The following is a 20,663-nucleotide window of genomic DNA, read 5'->3' on the forward strand; positions in this document are numbered from 1 at the left end:
TGGCCTCATAGAACAAGTTTGGAAGTCTTCCTTCTTCTTGAATTTTTGAAATAGTTTGAGGAGAATGGGTGTTAGTTCTTATTTGAATGTTTGGTAAAACTCCCCGTGAAGCCATCTGGGCCTGGGCTTTTGTTTGCTGGGAGTGTCTTGATTACCTCTTCAATTTCCTTAGTTGTTATTGGTCTGTTCAAGTTTTCTATCTCTTCCCGTTCCAGTTTTGGGAGTCTGTGTGTTTCTAGAAATTTGTCCATTTCACTTAGATTGTCGAATTTGTTGCCATATAGTTGTTCATAGTAGCTGTTAACGATCTTTTTTATTTCTGTGGTGTCGGTTGTTACTTCTCCTCTTTCATTTGTGATTTTGTGTATTTGGGTTCTCTCTCTTTGTTTCTTGGTTAGTCTAGCTATGGGTCCATCACTCTTGTTTATCTTTTCGAAAAACCAGCTCTTTGTTTCATTGATCCTTTGAATTGTTGTTGTTTTTTTGTCTCTATGTCATTTATTTTTACTCTGATCTTTACTAGTTCCTTCCTTCTACTTGCTCTGGGGTTTTCTTTTTGTTTGCTTTCTAATTCTTTAAGTTGTGAGGTTTAGACATTCAATTAGAAATTTTTCTTGTTTCTTGAAGTAGGCCTGTAGTGCTATGAACTTCCCTCTCAGAACTGCTTTTGCTGCATCCCATAGAGTTTGTGTTGTGTGTTCATTTTCATTGGTTTCCTGGAATTTTTTAATTTCTTCCTTGATTTTCTCGGTAACCCATTCATTGTTTTTTGTTTTTGTTTTTTTTTATCCTCACCCCAGGATATTTTTCCATTTTTTGTACAGATAGAGTGGGAGGGAGAGAGAGGAAGGGAGAGAGAGAGAAACATCGACGTGAAAGGGACACATCGAGTGGCTGCCACCCGCACGACCAACCAGGGCCGGGGACAAACTGCAACCGAAGTACATGCCCTTAGCGGGAACCGAACCCGGGTCTCTCCGGACCGCAGGCCGACGCTCTAACCGCTGAGCCAAACTGGCCAGGGCCATTCATTGTTTAATAACATGTTATTTAGCCTCCATCTGTTCAAATGTTTTTGCATGTTCTTGTTGCAATTGATTTCTAGTTTCATGCCACTGTGATCTGAGAATATTCTTGATATGATTTCAGTCTTCTTGAACTTGTAGAGATTTAGTTTGTGTCCTATCATGTGGTCTATCTTTGAGAATGTCCCATGTGCAGTTGAGAAGAATGTAAATTCTGTAGTTTTGGGGTGTGATTCTCTGTAGATATCTATTAAATCCATTTGGTCTAGTGCTTCATTTAGAGTCTCTGTTTCCTTGCTAATTTTTTGCCTAGAGGATCTATCCAGTGCTGGCAATGGGGTGTTGAAGTCCCCTGCTATGATTGTATTGCTGTAGATTTCTCCTTGGACGTCCTCCAGAAGATTTTTAATATATGTTGGTGCTCCTATATTGGTTGCATATATGTTTATCAAGGTTATATCTTCCTGTTGGATAGATTCTTTCAATATTATGTAGTGGCCTTCTTTGTCTTTATTTATGGCCTTCATTTTGAAATGTATTTTATCAGATATGTGTATTGCTACCGCAGGTTTCTTTTGCTTGGAAAATTTTTTCCATCTCTTCACTTTCAACCTATGTGAGTCTTTTGTTGTGAGGTGGGTCTCTTGCAACCAACATATAGATGATGCTTTCTTATCTTATCAACTACTCTGTGTCTTTTTATTGGAGCATTCAGCCCATTTACATTTAAGGTTATTATTGATATATACTGTACTTGTTTATCGCCATTTTTGTTTAGTGTGGTTATATTTTTCTTCCTGTTTCTTCTACTAATTACAGTAGTCCTTTTAACATTTGTTGCAGTGCTGGTTTTGTGCTAATGTATTCCCTTAGCCTTTTTTTTTTTTCTGGGAAGCTCTTTATTTGACCCTCTATTTTTAATGATAGCCTTGCTGGGTAGAGTAGTCTTGGATTCAGAACTTTATTTTTCATGACCTTGATTACTCGTGCCATTCCCTTCTGGCCTTTAGTGTTTCTAGTGAGAAGTCAGCTGAGAGCCTTATGGGTTTTCCTTTGTAGGTAACCCGTTGCTTATCTCTTGCTGCTTTTCGGATTCTCTCTTTGTCTTTAATTTTTGGCATTTTAATTACTATGTGTCTTGGTGTGGGCCTGTTTGGGTTCTTTTTACTTGGGGATTTCTGTGCTTCTTGAACTTTAATGCCTTCTTCTTTCACCAAATTAGGGAAGTTTTCTCTCACTATTTCTATGAATATATTCCCTAACCCTTGCTCATTGTCTTCTTCTTCGGGGATTACTATGATGCGAATATTATTACGTTTCCAGTTGTCCCACAGTTCTCTTAAGCTGTCTTCCTGTTTTTTAATTGTTTTTTTCCCTTTTGGTTTTCTGATTGGTTGATTTTTTTCTACCCTGTCTTCTTATTCACTGATCCGGTCCTCAGCTTCCTCTGCTCTGCTGTTTAGATCTTCCAATGTGTTTTTCATTTCTGATAAGTCATTTTTTATCTCTTCTTGGTGGTTTTTAATTTCCAATTGGTTTATTTTCAGCATCTCTATGTCCTTACCCATGCTGTTGAGCTTCCTCAAGATCATGGCTCTGAATTCTAGGTGTGTTAACTTGCCTAACTGCTCCGCATTGATCTCATCTTCGGTGGAGGTTACTTGATGAGTTTTGGGTTGCAAGTTGATTGAAAAACTCCCTCAGGTGCTCAGCATAAGAGGATTTCCCGAGGGTGGGGCAGATGCTGGTTGTTAATGAGCCTCAATTAGCATTTCAGTAGCCCACAGGGTGGGGTTGGATCTCCAAGCAAGGGGCTGCTGCCTCTCCCCAGAGTTCTGGGATGGAGCAATATGGCCACCGTTCTGCGTATCAGCAACTCAGCAAAAGCTCAGCGCCCTCCAAATCCCGAGTGTCCCCACACAGTTCCAGTCCCGTCTGCCCTCTCTCTGCCGGAGCCCAAGGTGAGTGGCTGTGGCTATTTTAGCCTCTCTTCCTGCTCTGCGCTGTGGAGCCGCTTGGGAGTGTAACCCAAGGGCACTGCTCCCAGCTAAGGCTGCTGCCGAGCTGCCGACCGTGGGCTCCCAGCCCGTCTCGTGCCTTCGGAATCCTACCAAGATCGAGTCAGTGTCCCTGGTTATATGGTCCTCGCAAGCTGCTTTTCTGTTGGTTTTTCCCGTCGATTTGTCTGTGTTACAGTTGTAATTCCAGTTTGGTTCTGGGAGACGGTCTGTGTAGCTTCCATTGACTCTGCCGCCATTTTGGATCTCCCCCTCTTTTTCTTTTTGATCTTCCAGTTGGGTGATTTCCACTATCCTTTCTTTTTTTTTTTTTTTTCTTTTTTTTATCCTCACCCGAGGATATTTTTCCATTTTTTGTACAGATAGAGTGGGAGGGAGTGAGAGGAAGGGAGAGAGAGAGAGAAACATCGATGTGAAGGGACACATCAAGTGGCTGCCACCCGCACGACCAACCAGGGCCGGGGACAAACTGCAACCGAGGTACGTACCCTTAGCGGGAACCGAACCTGGGTCTCTCCGGACCGCAGGCCAACACTCTAACCGCTGAGCCAAACTGGCGAGGGCTCCACTATCCTTTCTTTATGATTGCTAATCTAGTCTTCTGCATTATCTGTCTTGATGTTGATTCCCTGTTGCGTACCTTTTCATTTCAGTTTTTATATTCTTTAGATCTGATTGGTTCTTTTTTACAATTTTTATCTTTGTTTAAGTTCTCACTGAGTTCATTGACTAGTCTGCAAAGTTTGTTATGCACCTTTTAGACTATTACTTTGAACTATTTAGTAAACAGTTTATATGTTTTATTTAGTACTTCTTAAAGAGATTTTGTCATATTTTTTTGTTTGGAACATATTTTGTCTCCTTATTTTGCCTGTTTGTATAGTAGATAAGCTATGTCTCCTGGTCTTGAAAAAGTGGCCATATTTAGAAGGTGTCCTGAGGGGCCCAGGGTGGAATTCCTGTTTCCATAAAAGGCAGGTGCTCCAGAGGTGTTCCCTGTGTGGACTAGTTTGGCCTTCTTTTGTGCTATGGACAGACTGATAGGCGAGGCTGGTCCCTGGCCCGAATTGCTGTGAGACCTGCTTGCAATTGTTGTGGATGCTCTGGTGTGCAGACAGGGCTTCAATGTGGCTGGCTGTGAGGCTCAACCTCTGCACGCAGACATACTGTTGTTTGTTGGTGTCAACTGAGGTCACCCACTGGGTGTGGCTGGGCAGAAGCCACTTTTGAGGGGTGCCAACCTGTGTGGGTCCTCAGGGAATCACCAGGGTGGGGTGAGCAGTGTTAGTAAGTCTTAATGGACAGTGTGAGAAATGGTGCCTGCTGGTTTCAGACCAGCTGGGTGGAAGGAGAGTAAAAAAAGGGGGAAAAGCTGACATGTATTAATTACCACTTTTGATCCTAGAGAAAGTTCCAACAATTCTGTGTCCTACCAGCACATGCCCTAAAATTAGTCAATGTATCACCTTCTCAAGTGACTCCGGTGCTTTTCAAACTGCTCCCTCTGTACTGGAGTTTGGAATGAGCACAGTGTTGATTTCCTACAGCCCTTTGCCTCTTCCACATATAAGCTTTGTTGGTTTTCAAAGCCAGATGTTATTCGGGCTCCTCTTCCTGGTGCAGGTTTCCTTTCGGGGGAGGGAGGCTCTGTGGTTGTGATATACATCTCTTACTTGTGGGTCACTGCACAGAGAGTAGGGGTTAGGGTACGTCTTAACTCGAGAGTCTCTACTCCTACCTGTCTCAGTGTGGCTTTTTCTTTATATCTGTAGTTGCAGAAAAGTCTTCAAGTCATTCTCAGAGATAATTGTTCTAGATGTAGTTGCAGTTTGGTGTTAATGAGAGGAAGTGAGCTCTGGATCTTCCTACTTTGCCATCTTGAACCCAAAGCCAGGAACCTTTCTCTTGAATGCCAGTTTAGCTTGTCTGTGGAATATCATTCCTTGTGGTTGGTACACTCCTTTTAACAAATGTGTCTCCAGATTACCGAGTCACTTTTCCAGTTACTTCTTTGTTTTTTATGTTTAAAATTATTTTATTTTGTCCTTTTATTTTATTTTTTGTATTTGAGGTCTTCCTGAAATCTGATTCTAAGTTGTCCATTTACATCTGACACTAAAAACCTGATGGGTAGCTCTCTTTACATGAATAGGACTTGGTGACTGACTTTGCATTATTGGGATTGTTTATGTGAGGGATTTTTTGGATCTTCAAATGCCATCCTGTAGGGGGTCTGTTTTCTATGACTATTCAGTTGTTTGAGGGAAAAACCTCTTTTTTTTTTTTTTTTTAATCATCTGAGGACATTTTTCCATTTTTTGTTCAGATAGAGGGGGAAGGGGGGGGAGGGGAGAGAGAAAGAAACATCGACGTGAAAGGGACACATTGAGTGGTTGCCACCCACACTACCCAACCAGAGCCGGGGACAAACTGCAACCGAGGTGCTAGCCCTCAGTGGGAACCAAACTTGGGTCTCTCCAGACCACAGGCCAACGCTCCAACCACTGAGCCAAACCGGCCAGGGCGAAAAACCTCTTTTTTCCTATGTAGAGCCTAGAGGAATGCAGCTAATGCTTTGTCCTTGAGTTCAAGGAACAGGCCTTGAGTGTTGGCATTGTACATCAGCTGTATACTCGGGGCTCCTCTTTTTAGCTCTCTAATGTGCTTGCATTTGCAGGTTTTGAGTTTGTCTTCCTCCTCTCTGTAAAGTCAATTAGAACTTCTTCGTCTGCTTTCTCTTTTTAAAAAATGTGTTGCTTTTTCTCATTTTTCAATGCTTGCTCTCCTTTTCCCCTTGTCTTTATGGCTTATTAGGTTTTTAATTTACTTTATTATCTTTTTTCTTTTTTCCCACTGGTACAAATGCTTTATTGAAACAAAACACATAGTACATAAAATAAGACTGAGAGAATACAGAAGTTGGTATAGCGATCAGACCAGTTCCCTGGCTGGTTGAGGCTGCCTCCGTGGGTCAGTGGAAAGCTAGACACCCAGCCAAGCCAACCCATGGAGGGCATTCATGATCTTAAGATTTGAGTCTGTGGTTCTTTTGGATTTCTACAACTATTAAATATGTGTCTGAGTGGTCTGCTTGTGTTTCTTTGTGTTTTGACAACTGGCTGGGGTAGGGGTAGGGGTGGCTTGTGCATGGTGGTTGATTTTTGCCAGGAGAGGAACATTGAATGCTGGTGAAGGTAAATGCAAATATCTCAGCCAGTTGACAGGGAGGGAGACTTTCACAAATAATGACACCCAGGAAAGAGTGTTGTGGGCTTGACCCAGGCTTGTGCTCCAGGCACTTCCAATCTCTTCACTGTAGTCATGTCCCGAGGTGAGCGAGGAGGAAATCTCCAGCTTTTCATCCTGTCCCTGAGGGCTAGCTCCAGTCTGCACTGTCTAAAGAGAGATCTGGCTGCAGTGTAGTCATCTGAAGGTAGATAAGCCTAGACAGCTCTGGTCCAGCACGGCGGGTGGTGGCTGTCACGCCTTCCCCACGGCGCACCTGTATGTCTGTAGGGACATTCTGGTGTTCTTGCTCTGAAAAACACCACCTATAAGCCTAGACCAGGAGCTGTGGGGAGGGGTAGGCGGCCACAACAACACTGGCCATTTTTAGGCTGACTCAGTTCAGCTGCTGGATCTGCCTCCTCCAGACCTGAGCAAGCCCCCTGCTAGCACGGTCCACCTTTGCCCCTCCAGCCCAGTCACTCTCCAGGCAGAAGGAGAAACTAGTTTGCTCTCAGAGTTTCTTGAAGGGCACCTCTGCCACAGCCTTTGTGAATGTGCACACAAAATCGGCCAGCTCCTTCCAGCTCTGCACAACTCGAGCCTGGGCGTGTGTGTGTAGCTGCAGATCCACCACTGCCTCCGCCATGTCCACCCTGGACACCATGGGCCCTGTGTTGGCCCCTGGTGGTCTATGTTTCTTCTTCCCCTTGGGCTGTTCTCTGTTTGTCACTCCGTTTCCTTCTCTTTGGAGGATTTGGAGCACTGAAGTATCTCTCCTGATTCACCATCACCAGTAACAGAGCTTTTCCCCTGTCCTTGCTGTGATGTTGGTTACAAAGCTCTGAAGTGTTTCCTTCCCTTTCTCGGCGCTGCCTAGACTTCACTGCTTGAAGTTGTGGGTCATGGACACAAACGCCTCTGCCAGGAGCAGCACCAGGACCATTGGCTCCTCCACCCAGCCCTCCTCTCTATCCGCAGCTGGCTCAGCCCTTCTCCAGGTGATGCTGCAGGGCACAGCCTGGGTCTCAATCACACAGCAGCACTCCATGGACTGCAGTGCTCCAAGGAGTTGGCCCCTGCCTTCCATCTGTAAAAGCACTGGATCCAGCACCACAACGATGTGTTTTAAGCATTCTTCTGGCCTCTGAGCTTCTGGCTTGTTAACCAGTGATGCCTTATTTTTCCTTTGCGGGTGTCTCAGGGTGCTTTCCTTCTGGCATCCCTGTGAGCCTCTCCTCTGGACCTTCTGACTGTGCTTGGTTCTCTTCTGAGGTAGGGGGACCTCAGTATTTGCTTTGGTTACTGTCAAACTGAAGCTCTGGAGAGGGCAGGTAGCTTGGGAGGCTGGAAGCTGATGGTATGGACTGTCTTCTAGAGGCCCTTGTTATTTGATGTTCACCTCCCTGAGGAATCACGGAGGGGAGCGTCAGGGATCTGTGGAAAGGGCTGTCTATTCCAGTCACATGATACTCCTTCATTATTTTGTTGATCCAAAATACTTTTAACTGGGGAGCTAGAGTCCTCAGGGCTCAGCTGCTTGTGGGTCGAAAACTTACATGTAAGTCTTTCAGCCAGGGGAACAAGTTCTTCCTCCTCCTCACTTCCACTGCTTAGCACTTGGACTGGCTGTGTTTGTGTGACAGTTTCAGCTGTGTCTAGGACAAGTGGTGGATCTTTCAACCTTGGTGATGGAGGACAGGAGGCTTCAGAATCTGAGGTGTCAACCACTACAATCTTCCCTTCCCTCTAAGGCTGCCTCCTGTTTGTTGAAGATGGTTCCTTCTTCAGAAAGGCAAATACTGGCAATGTCTCAGAGTCACTCTCACTGGATTCCAGAGAGAGTGATGATTTCTTTAGAGCCATCAATATGTGCTATCAAATTAATTCCCTGCAACTTCTCCCGCTGCTCTTTGAACTCTATTTTATTATCTTTTTAGTGTAGTCTCAGGAGGGGCAGATATAAACATATGTGGTAAGGATATCATCTTTAACTTTTTTTTTTTTTTTTTTTTTATCCTCACCCGAGGACATTTTTCCATTTTTTGTTCAGATAGAGCGGGAGGGAGAGAGAGGAAGAGAGAGAGAGAGAAACATCAATGTGAAGAGACACATCGAGTGGCTGCCACCCGCACGACCGACCAGGGCCGGGGACAAACTGCAACCGAAGTACGTGCCCTTAGCGGGAACCGAACCCGGGTCTCTCCGGACCGCAGGCCGGCACTCTAACCGCTGAGCCAAACCGGCCAGGGCTCATCTTTAACTTTTTATGGTTTTATGCATTGGAGTAAAGGTGGGATTAAGGTATTGCACTTAGTTTTGGGTATGTTCATGGGTAAGTTATGCATTTACACAACATCTGAAGTAAAGACAAGGTTGGAAATTACTGCTGTATAGTAGAATAATTGTATATAGCTACCTTGTTTATGTATATTCTTCATGGTAATTTGCTTACAGTTGGTATTCAATATATTTATTGAATTGAAAATATTTACACTGTAGTAGACTATTTTTTCTAAAAGTTTTGCATTCACTTCATTGCTATTTTTTGTTGAAATAGGCTCTGACGTTTATTAATCCAAACAGAAGTAAATATACAAAACTAATGTAATGAACTTCCCTTTATCACTTCCTTTCTTTTTTCAGCGTTGTAGATTGATAAACAGTTCTTTCAGAGCTCTTTGAACAATGGAACTTTCATTTAAAAAAAAAAAAAGCCTGCATTCCTTCTCTGAATTAGAGAAAACAATGTCTGTTGATCGGTTCTAGGATATATGGAACACCAGTCTAAATTATTTTCATAGAATAATACAAAGTGCCAAATTTAAACCTACACTTTATGTATGTATATATTGGCTCTTTCTGACTTGTGACATTTCATCCTTTTTTTTTTTTTTTTAAATTTAGGTAAATGGACAATGTGCTGGCCACACAGCTCTGCAAGCTGCTAGTCAGAATGGACATGTTGACATTTTAAAGTTACTTTTGAAACAAAATGTGGATGTAGAGGCAGAGGTAATTAAACTAAGCTTGAAAAATATTTTCAGTAAAAATGTCCTAGAAATGGTACTTTTGTATTATGAGATGGATTGTTTTTATTCTTGAAATTTAATATTTACCTAAGACTCTTCTGATTGAAAAGAAAAATTTGACAAAAGACAACTTGAGGCATTTCTTGTTTTTCTGTGATCCCTTAATATTCTTGGCAATAGCCCCAACTGCTGCTGGTAGCCCATTTGAGTTCACCCAATAACTATACTGGGGAAATTGAGGGAAGAGGAATAGAAATCATGTGGGTCAAGATTTTTCCTGATTGCCCTGGCCAGTTTGACTCAGCAGTTGGAGCGTCGGCCTGTGGACCAGAGAGTCCTGGATTCAATTCTCGCTAGGGGCACATACCAAAAAAACAAAACAAAAAACAGATTTTTCCTGATTTGTGACACTCAACAACCTTTGTCATATTGGTTTTTTTTTTCTCATACAGGAATCAGTATATTAGAATTTGTGTAGTCTTACTGTTTTTTTACTTTAATGTGTATCTTTGAAGATTATGCAGTGCATGTTTATCACTCTATGTGTTTATTTATGCTTAATTTAATTAAGAGTATATTCTTGTTTAAGGAAAACAAATATTTTTTATCATTGGAATTTTAGTTGAGACTCTGTATTGATCATGTGAAGGTGTGTTGTGGCTCGACAGAGTCCAAGAAAGACCACTAGAGAATTGAAGTCCAAATAAGAGTCGTTTATTAGCCCACTGGCGTCTGATTCCGAATACTCCTGTGACAGAGTCTTCGGAGATCAGCCCCAATATGCTTTATTATATGCCTTTTATACCTTACAGCAAAAGTTTAATGATAAAAGAAAATAGGATCTTCTTGATATAATACCCAGGGCTACAACAATGCTGTATAGAATTACTTTGCCTTGTGGATAACAGGAACACCCAAGAACACCCAGGCACACCCAGGTATTTCAAAGTACATTGGGTCACACTTAGCCCCAAGCTGCACAAACACAATGCAAGCCTAATTCCTTGAGATTGTTGGGGAGGTCGAGTCTCTGACTTAAGACCTCCAGGCTCCATGGACTCTGTCAGACACGTAGCCAGCTCCCAACAATTTCTTGGTTCAGGAAGTCTTTACAAAAAAGGTTCAGCTAGAGGGCACACAGTGACTTTCCCAATCATCAATTATGGAGCTATAAACAAGTCAGCACAATAATTTACCAATCATCAATTATGGAGTTATGAACATGTCAGCACAGGTGGGCTTCTTTTGTTGTAAGTAACTATACTTCATTCCTCAAAAAGATATTAAAATTACATTTCTTTCAGTCTACTGGAAGATTATTTAGGAATAAGTCAAATTCTATCAAAGTTATACTAGGCAGAATGTTGCAGTTTTGTCCAAATAACACTCCCATCTTAATGAGGACTTGAAATTCTGAGGGCTGAGTTGGTGGACCACTCTGTTTTTACTAATGAAAATCTTTTTCTTTTTTAAAATTTTTATTGATTTTTTTAAGAGAGAGAGGAAAGCCCTGGCCGGTTTGGCTCAGCGGTTAGAGCGTCGGCCTGCGGTCCAGAAAGAGAGAGAGGAAAGGAGAGAAGGAGAGAGAGAGAAACATCGGATCAGCTGCTTCCTGCATTCCCCCCCCTCCCCCAGGGATTTAGCCCGAAACCCAGGCAAATGCCCTTGAACTGGGACTTCTCAGTCCTTGGGAGATGCTCAATCCACTGAACTACATCAACTGGGCACTAATTCAAAACTTTATTTTTTTTAAATCCTCACCTGAGGGTATTTTTACATTTATCTTCAGATAGAGTGGGAGGGAAAGGAGAGAGAGACATCAGTGTGAGGGAGACACATGGATTGGTTGCCTCCTGCACACCCCAACCAGGGCCAGGGACCAAACTGCAACTGAGGTATGTGCCCTTGACTGGAATGGAACCCACGACTCTTTGGTCCATGGGCCAATGTTCTAACCGCTGAGCCAAACCAGCCAGGGCTACAGTAGCAATTAAAAAAAAACAACTTATCTTTTTTGTTGAATGTATTACAGATGTCCCCCCTTTTAGCCCCCCTTGATCCCCTCCTGCCTGTTCCCACCCTCCTCCTGCCTTCCTTACACTATTGTCTGTGTACATTGGTTATGCATATATGCATATAAGTTCTTTGGCTTATCTCTTCCCGCCCCCCTCCCCATTCCCTTTGAGGTTTGTCAGTCTAACAACCAATTTGTACTTCTTAATCCCTTCACCTTTTTCGCCCCTCCTCCCAACCCTCCCCCCCCCCCCCCCCACCGCAATCTGGCAACCAGCAGAAAGTTCTCTGTATCTATGAGTGTTTCCATTTTGCTTGTATATTCAATTGTTAATAGATATGTATTTTTTCACCATTTTAGTGTTCATATTTTTGATCTTCAGGAAGACCCTTCAACATTTTATAATACTGGTTTGGTGATGAACTCCTTTAGCTTTGTCTTGTCTGGGAAACTCTTGATGTGTCCATCAATTCTAAATGATAGCTTTACAGGATAGAGTAATCTTCACTGTGGGTCCTCGCTTTTCATCACTTTGAATATATCTTGCCCCTCCCTCTGACCAGCAAAATTTCTTTTGAGAAGTAGGCTGACAGTCTTACGGGTGCTCCCTTGTAGGTAACTAGCTGCTTTTCTCTTGCTGCTTTTAAGATTCTCTTTGTCATTAACCTTTTGCATTTTGATTATGATATGTCTTGGTGTTGGCCTCTTTGAGTTCATTTTGTTTGACACTCTCTGTGCTTCCTGAACTTGTTTGTCTGTTTCCTTCACCAAGTTAGGGAAGTTTTCTGTCATTATTTTTTTCAAATAGGTTTTCAATTTCTTGCTCTCCTCTCTCTCTCTTTTCTGGCATGCCCATGACGTGAATGTTGGTACACTTGAAGTTGTCCCTGAGGCTCCTTACTTACACTATCCTCATGTTTTTGGATTCTTTTTTCTTTTTGCTGTTCTGATTGGGTGTTTTTTGCTTCCTTATATTCCAAATTGATGGTTTGCTTCTTGGCTTCACCTACTCTATTGATTACCTATAAATTATTCTTTATTTTACTATGCATCCTTCATTTCTGACTGCACCCTTCATTTCTAACTGGTCCTTTTTTTATGCTCTTGAGGTTCTCACCAAGTTCCTTGAAATTCTCACTAAGTTCATTGAGCATCCTTATAACCAGTGTTTTGAACTCTGTATCTGTATCTGTTAGATTATCTCTATTTCATTTAGATCCTTTCCTGGAGTTTTGTTCTGTTCTTTCATTTGGGACATGTTTCTTTGTCTCCTCATTTTGGCTACCTCCTTGTGTTTGTTTCTATATATTAGATAGAGTTGCTCTGTCTCCTAGGCTTGGTAGGGTGGCCTGTTACAGTAGGTGTCTGAAGGGTCCAGTGGCACTGCCTCCCTGATCACCCGAGTTGGGCACTTGAGGTGCACCTCCCATGTGGACTATATATTCTTCTGTTGTAATTGAGTCTTTATTGCTGTTGACAGGTCAGTGGAAGGGATTTTTACTCAGGCTGATCAGCTACCAGGACTGGCTATGCCCACTGACCTGGAGGATCAATGGTGCAGGGACCCACCACACAGAGCAAGACTTATTTTAGCAGTGCTCTAGTACCCACTGAGTCCATCCACTCCTTGAGTATGTCACTTGTGGCGGTGGTTGGGTGGTGGTGCTTTGATGTGGTCTGAAGCTGTCCACTGGGTGTGCTGGCTCTGGGGCAAGATCAGCCACTGCCTGTGTTTTACCCGGGGCCACCAGGCATAAGCTACAAAGCGATCTGCAGATGGCTGCTTCTTGTGCTGTGCTTGGAGGTACCCAGGCAAAGCTAAGCTGTGAACCAAGGCTGGCTGCTTCCAGTGCCAGGCCTGGGCCACTTATTGAGAGGTGTGAGGCTCGTTGAGGCCAAATGTTGGTTGTTTGAGAGAATTTAGGAGAATCTGAAACAGGAGTCAAGACAGGGTAATCCTAGGGTAAAGCTACTGGAAATAGCTTGGGTGGGCCAGAAAGTTGGGTGGGGCAGGACCTCAAGGAATCACCAGGACAGAGCAAACAGGTTGCTGGAGTCCCAGAAATAGAACCTGTGTGCATGCCTCCTGGGGGAAGGGCTCACCAAAGGAACAAAGACCTCCGCCAGCACCTTTGTTCCAGAGAAAGTTGCCACTCCGGCTCTTGCCCAGATGCTAAACAACTCAGTTCTTCCCCATATGTCTCTGTTGCCTTTCATGCTGTCTTTTCCACTTTGGAGTCTGGAGTGAGCGAGTCTGAGTAAGTCCGTGTGCAGGCCCTTTATGAAGAGTTGCCTGGAACTCCAGCAGTCTCAGCCTTTTCAGCTTCAAATTCCCACTGGTTTTTACAGCCAGAAATTATGGGGACTTCTCTTTCTGGCATTGGAACCCTGAGCTGGGAGCCTGGTTTGGGCTAGGACCCCTTCTCAGCGAGGACCTTCACAGCTGAGGTATCACTTCTGATTTTTATCTGCGACACGTAGGTATGGGACCATCCCGTCCATCCACCCCCTTTCTACCTTTTTAATGTGTCTTCTTTAATTTTGTAGTTGTAGAACTTGCATTCAGCTTGATTTCAGGTGGTTCCAAATGATAGTTTTTCTGTAGTTTAGTTGTAATTTTGATGTGGTTGTGAGCGGCAGCAGCAAGGACCGTATTTACCTATGCTGCCATCTTGACCGGCAAGCAGTTTAAGTTTTAATATCTGCTTGAGAAAATAGGCAAAAATAAAAACTATTTTGAATTTAGCAATTATGTTGAATGAACTGTTGTTCATTTGTTTTAAATGTGTTTAATCACAACAGTACTTAACTTGTGTCAACTTGAAAAGTAGTTAAAATAATCTCAAGTAATGGATTTTCAAACCACTTGTAAAAATTAGAGTCCACCAGGGGCTAGAACCATGGGTTGGGGACCACTGGAGAAAGTCTTAGAGCTTGCTTCCTTCTGGGTGTTAAAATTTGAGATGGAGTGTGGAATAAAGACAGTACTCTTCTCCATCTGCATCTAGCGGTGTAATGAGACTTCTTTTTTGTATGGCATATATATATATATATATATATATATATATATATATATATAGTATTCCTTATGCAGGTGAGGCATTGTTTTTCCTTTAAAAACTTGTTTTTACATTTGAAGAAAATATAAGAAATTGGGTCTTTCTCTACCTCTCATCTCCTCTGAAATATGCCTATTATAGAAAGTGAGGCATACTTACTGGATTCTTCTGATATAGTTTTTGGATATAGGGAATTATGTTGGTTTGTGTTCCATTTTTATCTTTTAAAGTGGTGCTTAATAATTTGTTTCTCTTCTTGAATATACAGAAAAGTGTATGCTAACCAGCTGAAGATAACCAATGTTAATATGTTGATATATTTCTCCCTTAAAACTAATTAAGTTCATACTGTTTGGCGTCCTTCTTTTTAAAACCACTCAACTAAAGTTAGTGTTATTTTTATGTCCTTAAAAAGTCTGTAAAATTTTTAAATGGAAAAAAAGTTTATGTAGTTGTATTACATGTCAGCGTTTTCCTAATACTCGCTTACCATCATGGCCGATAAATGAGAAGTAATGAAGAATCGACCTATTTCTGATATAACTGTTGGTTCAGTATATGTCTGATATAATATACATGGGTGGGCAAAAGTAGGTTTACAGTTGTAATACAAATAATAATACAAGAATATACTCTGTGTATTGCGCACTCACAACTATAAATCTACTTTTGCCCACCCCTGTATTGACCCAGGACTCATAATTTATTTTTGGAGTTAATCTTTATTAAAGTAAACTTCTGTTTATTTTGTTGGCTCCATTCAATGTTGTTTTTTTCCTCCTCACATCAGTTTGTTTCTTGATGAATTATTATAACTTAAAGCTTTGTTTTTCTTTCTAAAATATTCACTAATTCAGATTTTAATGCTGATGTTTAGGACAAAGATGGAGATAGAGCCGTTCACCATGCGGCTTTTGGAGATGAAGGTGCTGTTATAGAAGTACTACATCGAGGTGGTGCTGATTTGAATGCTCGCAACAAACGCCGACAGACACCACTTCATATTGCTGTCAATAAAGGTCATCTTCAAGTTGTGAAGACTTTGTTGGACTTTGGTTGTCATCCCAGTCTTCAGGTAAAACCTTTAAAGAAATATTTCTGTAGGTATTGTTAGGATCCTATTAAAGGGAAGTACCAGCTTCAGTGGTAAGCATTCCTTTGTTACAATTCTTTTTTACATGGTGAGTCATAGTAAGTGATACCAAAGGTATAGAATGTAATAAAATTGGCAGCTGTTCCTTCTTAGAAAAACCTTTTTTAAGGAAATGCCAAGTAGATCTGTTTTATATTGAGGGGTGGGGATAATGATTTTCTTGCAAAAATATCAGTTTTTAAATTAACTTTATTGATCATGACGTTGGGCTTCAGCACCTTAAAGAAGTGTAATGGGCTGCATTTCATAATAGTTACATAGCTATCTAAATTATTTTAGTTGACTTATGTATTTTTTTAAAATATGTTTTATTGATTTTTTTTTTTTTTTTAGAGAAGAGGGGAGAGAGAAACATCGATCAGCTGCCTCCTGCATGCCTCCTGCATGCCTCCTACTGGGGATCGAGCCTGCAACCTGGGCATGTACCCTGACTGGGAATAGAACCGGGACCTCTCAGTCCTTGGGACAATGCCCAGTCCACTGAGCCACATTAACCAGGCAGTTATAGCCTTATGTATTTTAAGAGTCTTGGTTAGTCACTAGTCTAGTCTTAGATAATTTTCTGTTTTGGGAAATATATAGGGTTTTAGGATTTATTTATTTTGGTAGGATCTACTTTTTGAAGCAAGGAGGCACCTAAGAAATGATTATTCCCATCCAAAATTTTAGCAACCAGATAAAGTAAATTGGTCTCAGAGAGAAATAGTGTAGGTAGAAGAACATAAGAAATGGGACTGAAGTTTTCAGAAGAATTGAGAGAATCAGAGATTTGTTCAGCTAGATGGTTATTACAGACTAATGTTTCTGAGATACACCCATTTTATTTTATTTTTTATCTTCACCTGAGGACATTTTTTGTTCAGATAGAGTGGGAAGGAGAGAGAGGAAGAGAGAGAAAGAGAGAAACATTGACGTGAAAGGGACACATCGACTGGCTGCCACCCCCACGACCAACCAGGGCTGGGGAAAAACTGCAACCGAGGTACGCGCCCTTAGCGGGAACTGAACCCGGGTCTCTCTGGACCACAGGCCGATGCTCTAACCGCTAAGCCAAACCGGCCAGGCCTGAGATACACCCATTTTAGAACTGGCCGCTTCTAAGTGGATGGAAGGATTAGAAGATGGGGGAGGCATTGGGAGGTGTTAATCTGTCAAAGACGTATGGACTTTATACCTGCTGACTTTTTTTTTTATCTTCACCCGAGGATATTTTTCCACAGATTTTTAGATAGAGTGGAAGGTGGAAAGGAGGGAGGGGGAGAGAGCATGAAAGAGGGAGAGAAAATGAGAGAGGGAGAGAGAAAAATATCAATGTGAGAGAGACACGTCAATTGATTGCTTCTTGCATGACCCCAACAGGGGCCAGGGATCAAATCTGCAACCCAGGTACATGCCCTTGACTGGGAATCAAACCCGAGACCCTTTGGTCCTTGAGCTCATGCTCTAACTGTTGAGCCAAACCGGACAGGGTTTTGTTTTTGTTTTTTTTTGGTCTGAAATGGGAGGCAAAGTTATTGGTTGAGAGTAAGTGGGGAATGGTCGGTATAGAAAGGGTAATTGAGAAGAATGATGAAGGTTGGGGAGCTACTGTGGGGAGCAAAAGGCAGGACAGATCAGGGTCTGTAGAAGTTTATTCCAACCAGGTTAAGAACCCATCTCATGTTGGAGACCATGATTTTTTAGTTCTATAGGAGGATAGGAGGTGGATTGTTGGACTGAATTTGTGTTAGGAATTTCTTATGTGGGTGGATGAATTTCTTATATGCCTAGGATTGGCTAATTTTTTTCTGTGAAAGGCCAGGTAAGCCCTGGCTGGTGTGGCTCAGTTAGCTGGGCATCATCCAGTGCACCAAGATAATTGCTGGTTTGATTCCTTGTCATGCACATGCCCCGTTTCGGGCTCAATCCCCAGTATTGGGGATGCAGGAGGCAGCTGATAGATATTCTGCTCTCATATCGATGTTTCTTTCTCTTTCTCCCTTTCCCTTCCTCTCTCTAAAATTCAATTTAAAAAAAAAAAGGCCAGGTAATATTTTTGACTTTCATGTGATTTCTGTTACAATTATCTAATGCTGCCATTGTAGCATGAAAGCAGCCATAGATAATACATAAATGCATGTATGTGGCTGTGTAAACAAAACTACAAAAATAGGGGGCAGGCTGGATTTGGCAACTGTGGTATATGTCCTAGGTTAGACTATATATAGGTTTACTAAAAATAGTATTTATGAAACTATGAAATGAATGAAGTCTGAATTACCCATTTATGCATAGGACTGATAATGAATAACAACTTATAGCTAAATTTGTTGATTAATGAAGAAAGTAATCAGTTTGAAAAAAAGATAGACTGAAACTGCCAAATTTTCTTTTACATTTGTTTTCACTTTGAGTTAACTAGTCTCTTTCCTGTTCCTTGAAAACATTTAGAGTAATGATTCTCAACCATGACTGTACAATATATTCAGCTGGGGAACTCTGAAAAATTCTGATGCCTGGATCCCATTCCCAGAGATTCCGGGTTAAGTAATCTGAAGAACAGCCTGGGTAACAGGATTTTAAGACCTTCCCAGTGGATTCTAAGTGCAGCCAGGGTTGAGAACCACTGATTTTCAGTTCATTGCTTTGAATTGAGTATAGGTATAGGTTTGGTATGGAGTTTGAGGGTACAAAAATTTTTGGTAGGAATATGGTATAACAAGCCATTTTTTTATTTAGTTATTTAAAAATATTTTTTTAAATTTATTTTAGAGAGGAAGGGGGAGGGAGGGAGGGAGAGGGGGAGAGAGAGAGAGAGAGAGAGAGAGAGAGAGAGAGAGAGAAAGAAAGAAAGAAAGAAAGAGAAAGAGAGAAATCAGCTGCCTCCTTCAATCCCCTACTGGGGATTGAGCCCGCAACCCAGGCATGTGCTCTGACCAGGAATTGAACCTGTCCTCTTCTGGTGCATGGGATGATGCTCAACCAACTAAGCCACACTGGCTAGGGCCAAGCCATTTTAAACTAATGAATTTTTTGGCCGCTTTTCCACCTCATTTATTTCTGTTTCATTATTTTCAGGGTATTTAATTTCTTTGATTTTATTTTTCCTTTGGAAAGCTATAGCATGTTTATTGTGCTTTGCCATCTAGATTGGGTATAAGTTTATTTACTCTAATGCTGTTTCTTGCCTGCATTTATTAAATTTAACACATAGTATGTTTTATTGATGGTTATTGTATATGTTTTTGTTTCTTTATTCAGTAGTTCATTATAAATATTAATAATTATATGCGATGATTGACTGAAACAGAACTAATGAAAATCTTTTTAAACTGAAAAAAAAAAAAAAAAGGATTCTGAAGGTGATACCCCTCTTCATGATGCAATAAGTAAGAAACGTGATGATATCCTGGCAGTCCTTCTGGAAGCTGGAGCAGATGTTACCATTACAAACAATAATGGGTTTAATGCTCTGCACCATGCTGCACTAAGGGGCAATCCCAGGTAAAGATGTCACCTTTCACTATTTTATATGCAATTTAAAAACATTTTTTTGTATCTTTTTTTGATACTGATAAGAAAATTTTGGCTTATTTTAGTATTTTGAATCATTTTAAGGTCTGTGGAAATTATGTCTTCATTAAATAGATTAATTTTATAGTGAGTTTTTGGGTTGTTAGACTAGTAAAGTATTATGAAATGGCTATTTAAATATATATTCAATATGGATATAAAATATCAGAATTACTCATATTGTAAAGTTTTAATTAGAATGCAATGCATTTTGAGATTTATGTTTCTTCAAGACCATTCTCAGGGTGTCCTCTAAACTAATGTTTAATCCATTTGCATGGTAATTATTTTTTAAACTTGTGGCTAAATAACTGGTAATTTACTTATTGCTTATTAATAATGTAATTAATTATATAAATTATTAATATAGATGTTCTGCAACCATAGTTTTAATTATAGGTGGTCTCCTGGGAAAAAAAATTTGTGCTGGTTCAAGTTTGAGAAAGACTTGGAAAGTCACAGAATTCGTAAAATATTTTCCTAGTCCCACAGAAAAAGAAAATGCTTAACTTTGCTTTAAGCTAGAACTTTTTTGTAGAGAGAGGAAGGGAGAGGGAGAGAAACGTCTATTGGCTGCCTCTTGCATGCCCCCGACTGGGGAACCTGCAACCTGGGTATGTGCCCTGATTGGGAATCAAACCAGCAACGTTTTGGTGTATGGAATGATGCTCATTCAACTGAGCCACACCTGCCAGGGCAACCTAGAACTTTAATGATTGAATTTTGGGGAACAACTTTACCTGAGAGGCATTTTATTTATTTTATTTTTTAAATTCCCACCTGAAGATATGTTTTACTGATTTTAGAGAGAGGGAAAGGGAGAGACAGAGAGAGAGAGAGAAAGAGAAAGAAACATCAGTGTATGAGAGCAACATTGATTGATTGCTTCCCATAAACACCCCCACTGGGGATCAAACCTGAAACCTAGGTATGTGCCCTGACCTGGAATGCAACCAGCAACCTTCCAGGGTATGAGATGATGCTCCAACCAATCTAGCCACACTGGCCAGGGCCCGGAGAAGCATTTTAGAAAATTCTGCATCAGATGTCTTCTGTTATAGTTGTATAAAGTCTACACATCTTTTTTTTTTTTTTTCCTAATCTTCACTGAGGACATTTTTGCATCCATCTTCAGACAGAGTGGGAGGGAGAGAGGGAGGAAGAGAGAGAGAGACACACATTGACTGGTTGCCACCCACACAACCCCAACCGGGGCCGGTGACAAACTACAACCAAAGTACGAGCCCTTAGTGGGAACTGAACCCAGGACTGTGGTTCGCGGGCTGATGCTCTAACTGCTTTGCTAAACCGGCCAGGGCTTTTTTTTAATTTAATTTTTTTTAATTAAAAGTTTTCATTCAGTATTATTTTTTATTAGTTTCAGGTATACAACATAGTGGATAGATTATAAACTTTATAAAGTGTTCTCAATATTTCCAGTACCCAACTGGCACCATACATAGTTATTACAGTCTTATTGATTATATTATCTGTGCTGTATTCTACATCCCCATGACTGTTTCTTTTTATTTTTTTATTTATTTTTATTTTTATTTTTTATCCTCACCCGAGGACATTTTTCCAT

At 41.2% G+C, this 20,663-nt stretch overlaps 1 protein-coding gene and 1 pseudogene across 3 annotated transcripts in view; one reads left to right on the top strand and one right to left on the bottom strand.

The window, feature by feature from the left end:
• The window catches only part of MIB1 (mindbomb E3 ubiquitin protein ligase 1), a 143,930-nt gene that overhangs the window by 77,305 nt on the left and 45,962 nt on the right, over positions 1–20,663 (top strand). For all 3 annotated transcript variants that reach the window (XM_036244203.1, XM_036244201.1, XM_036244202.1), the window contains 3 exons: positions 9,176–9,283; positions 15,251–15,448; positions 18,858–19,009. In XM_036244203.1, the coding sequence (XP_036100096.1) occupies positions 9,176–9,283; positions 15,251–15,448; positions 18,858–19,009 (458 nt within the window). The remainder of the gene's footprint in view (positions 1–9,175; positions 9,284–15,250; positions 15,449–18,857; positions 19,010–20,663) is intronic.
• On the bottom strand, positions 6,420–8,134 carry LOC118618376 (annotated as a pseudogene).

This window comes from Molossus molossus, unplaced genomic scaffold (genome assembly GCF_014108415.1).
Source record: "Molossus molossus isolate mMolMol1 unplaced genomic scaffold, mMolMol1.p scaffold_m16_p_6, whole genome shotgun sequence".
Taxonomy (NCBI): Eukaryota; Metazoa; Chordata; class Mammalia; order Chiroptera; family Molossidae; genus Molossus; species Molossus molossus.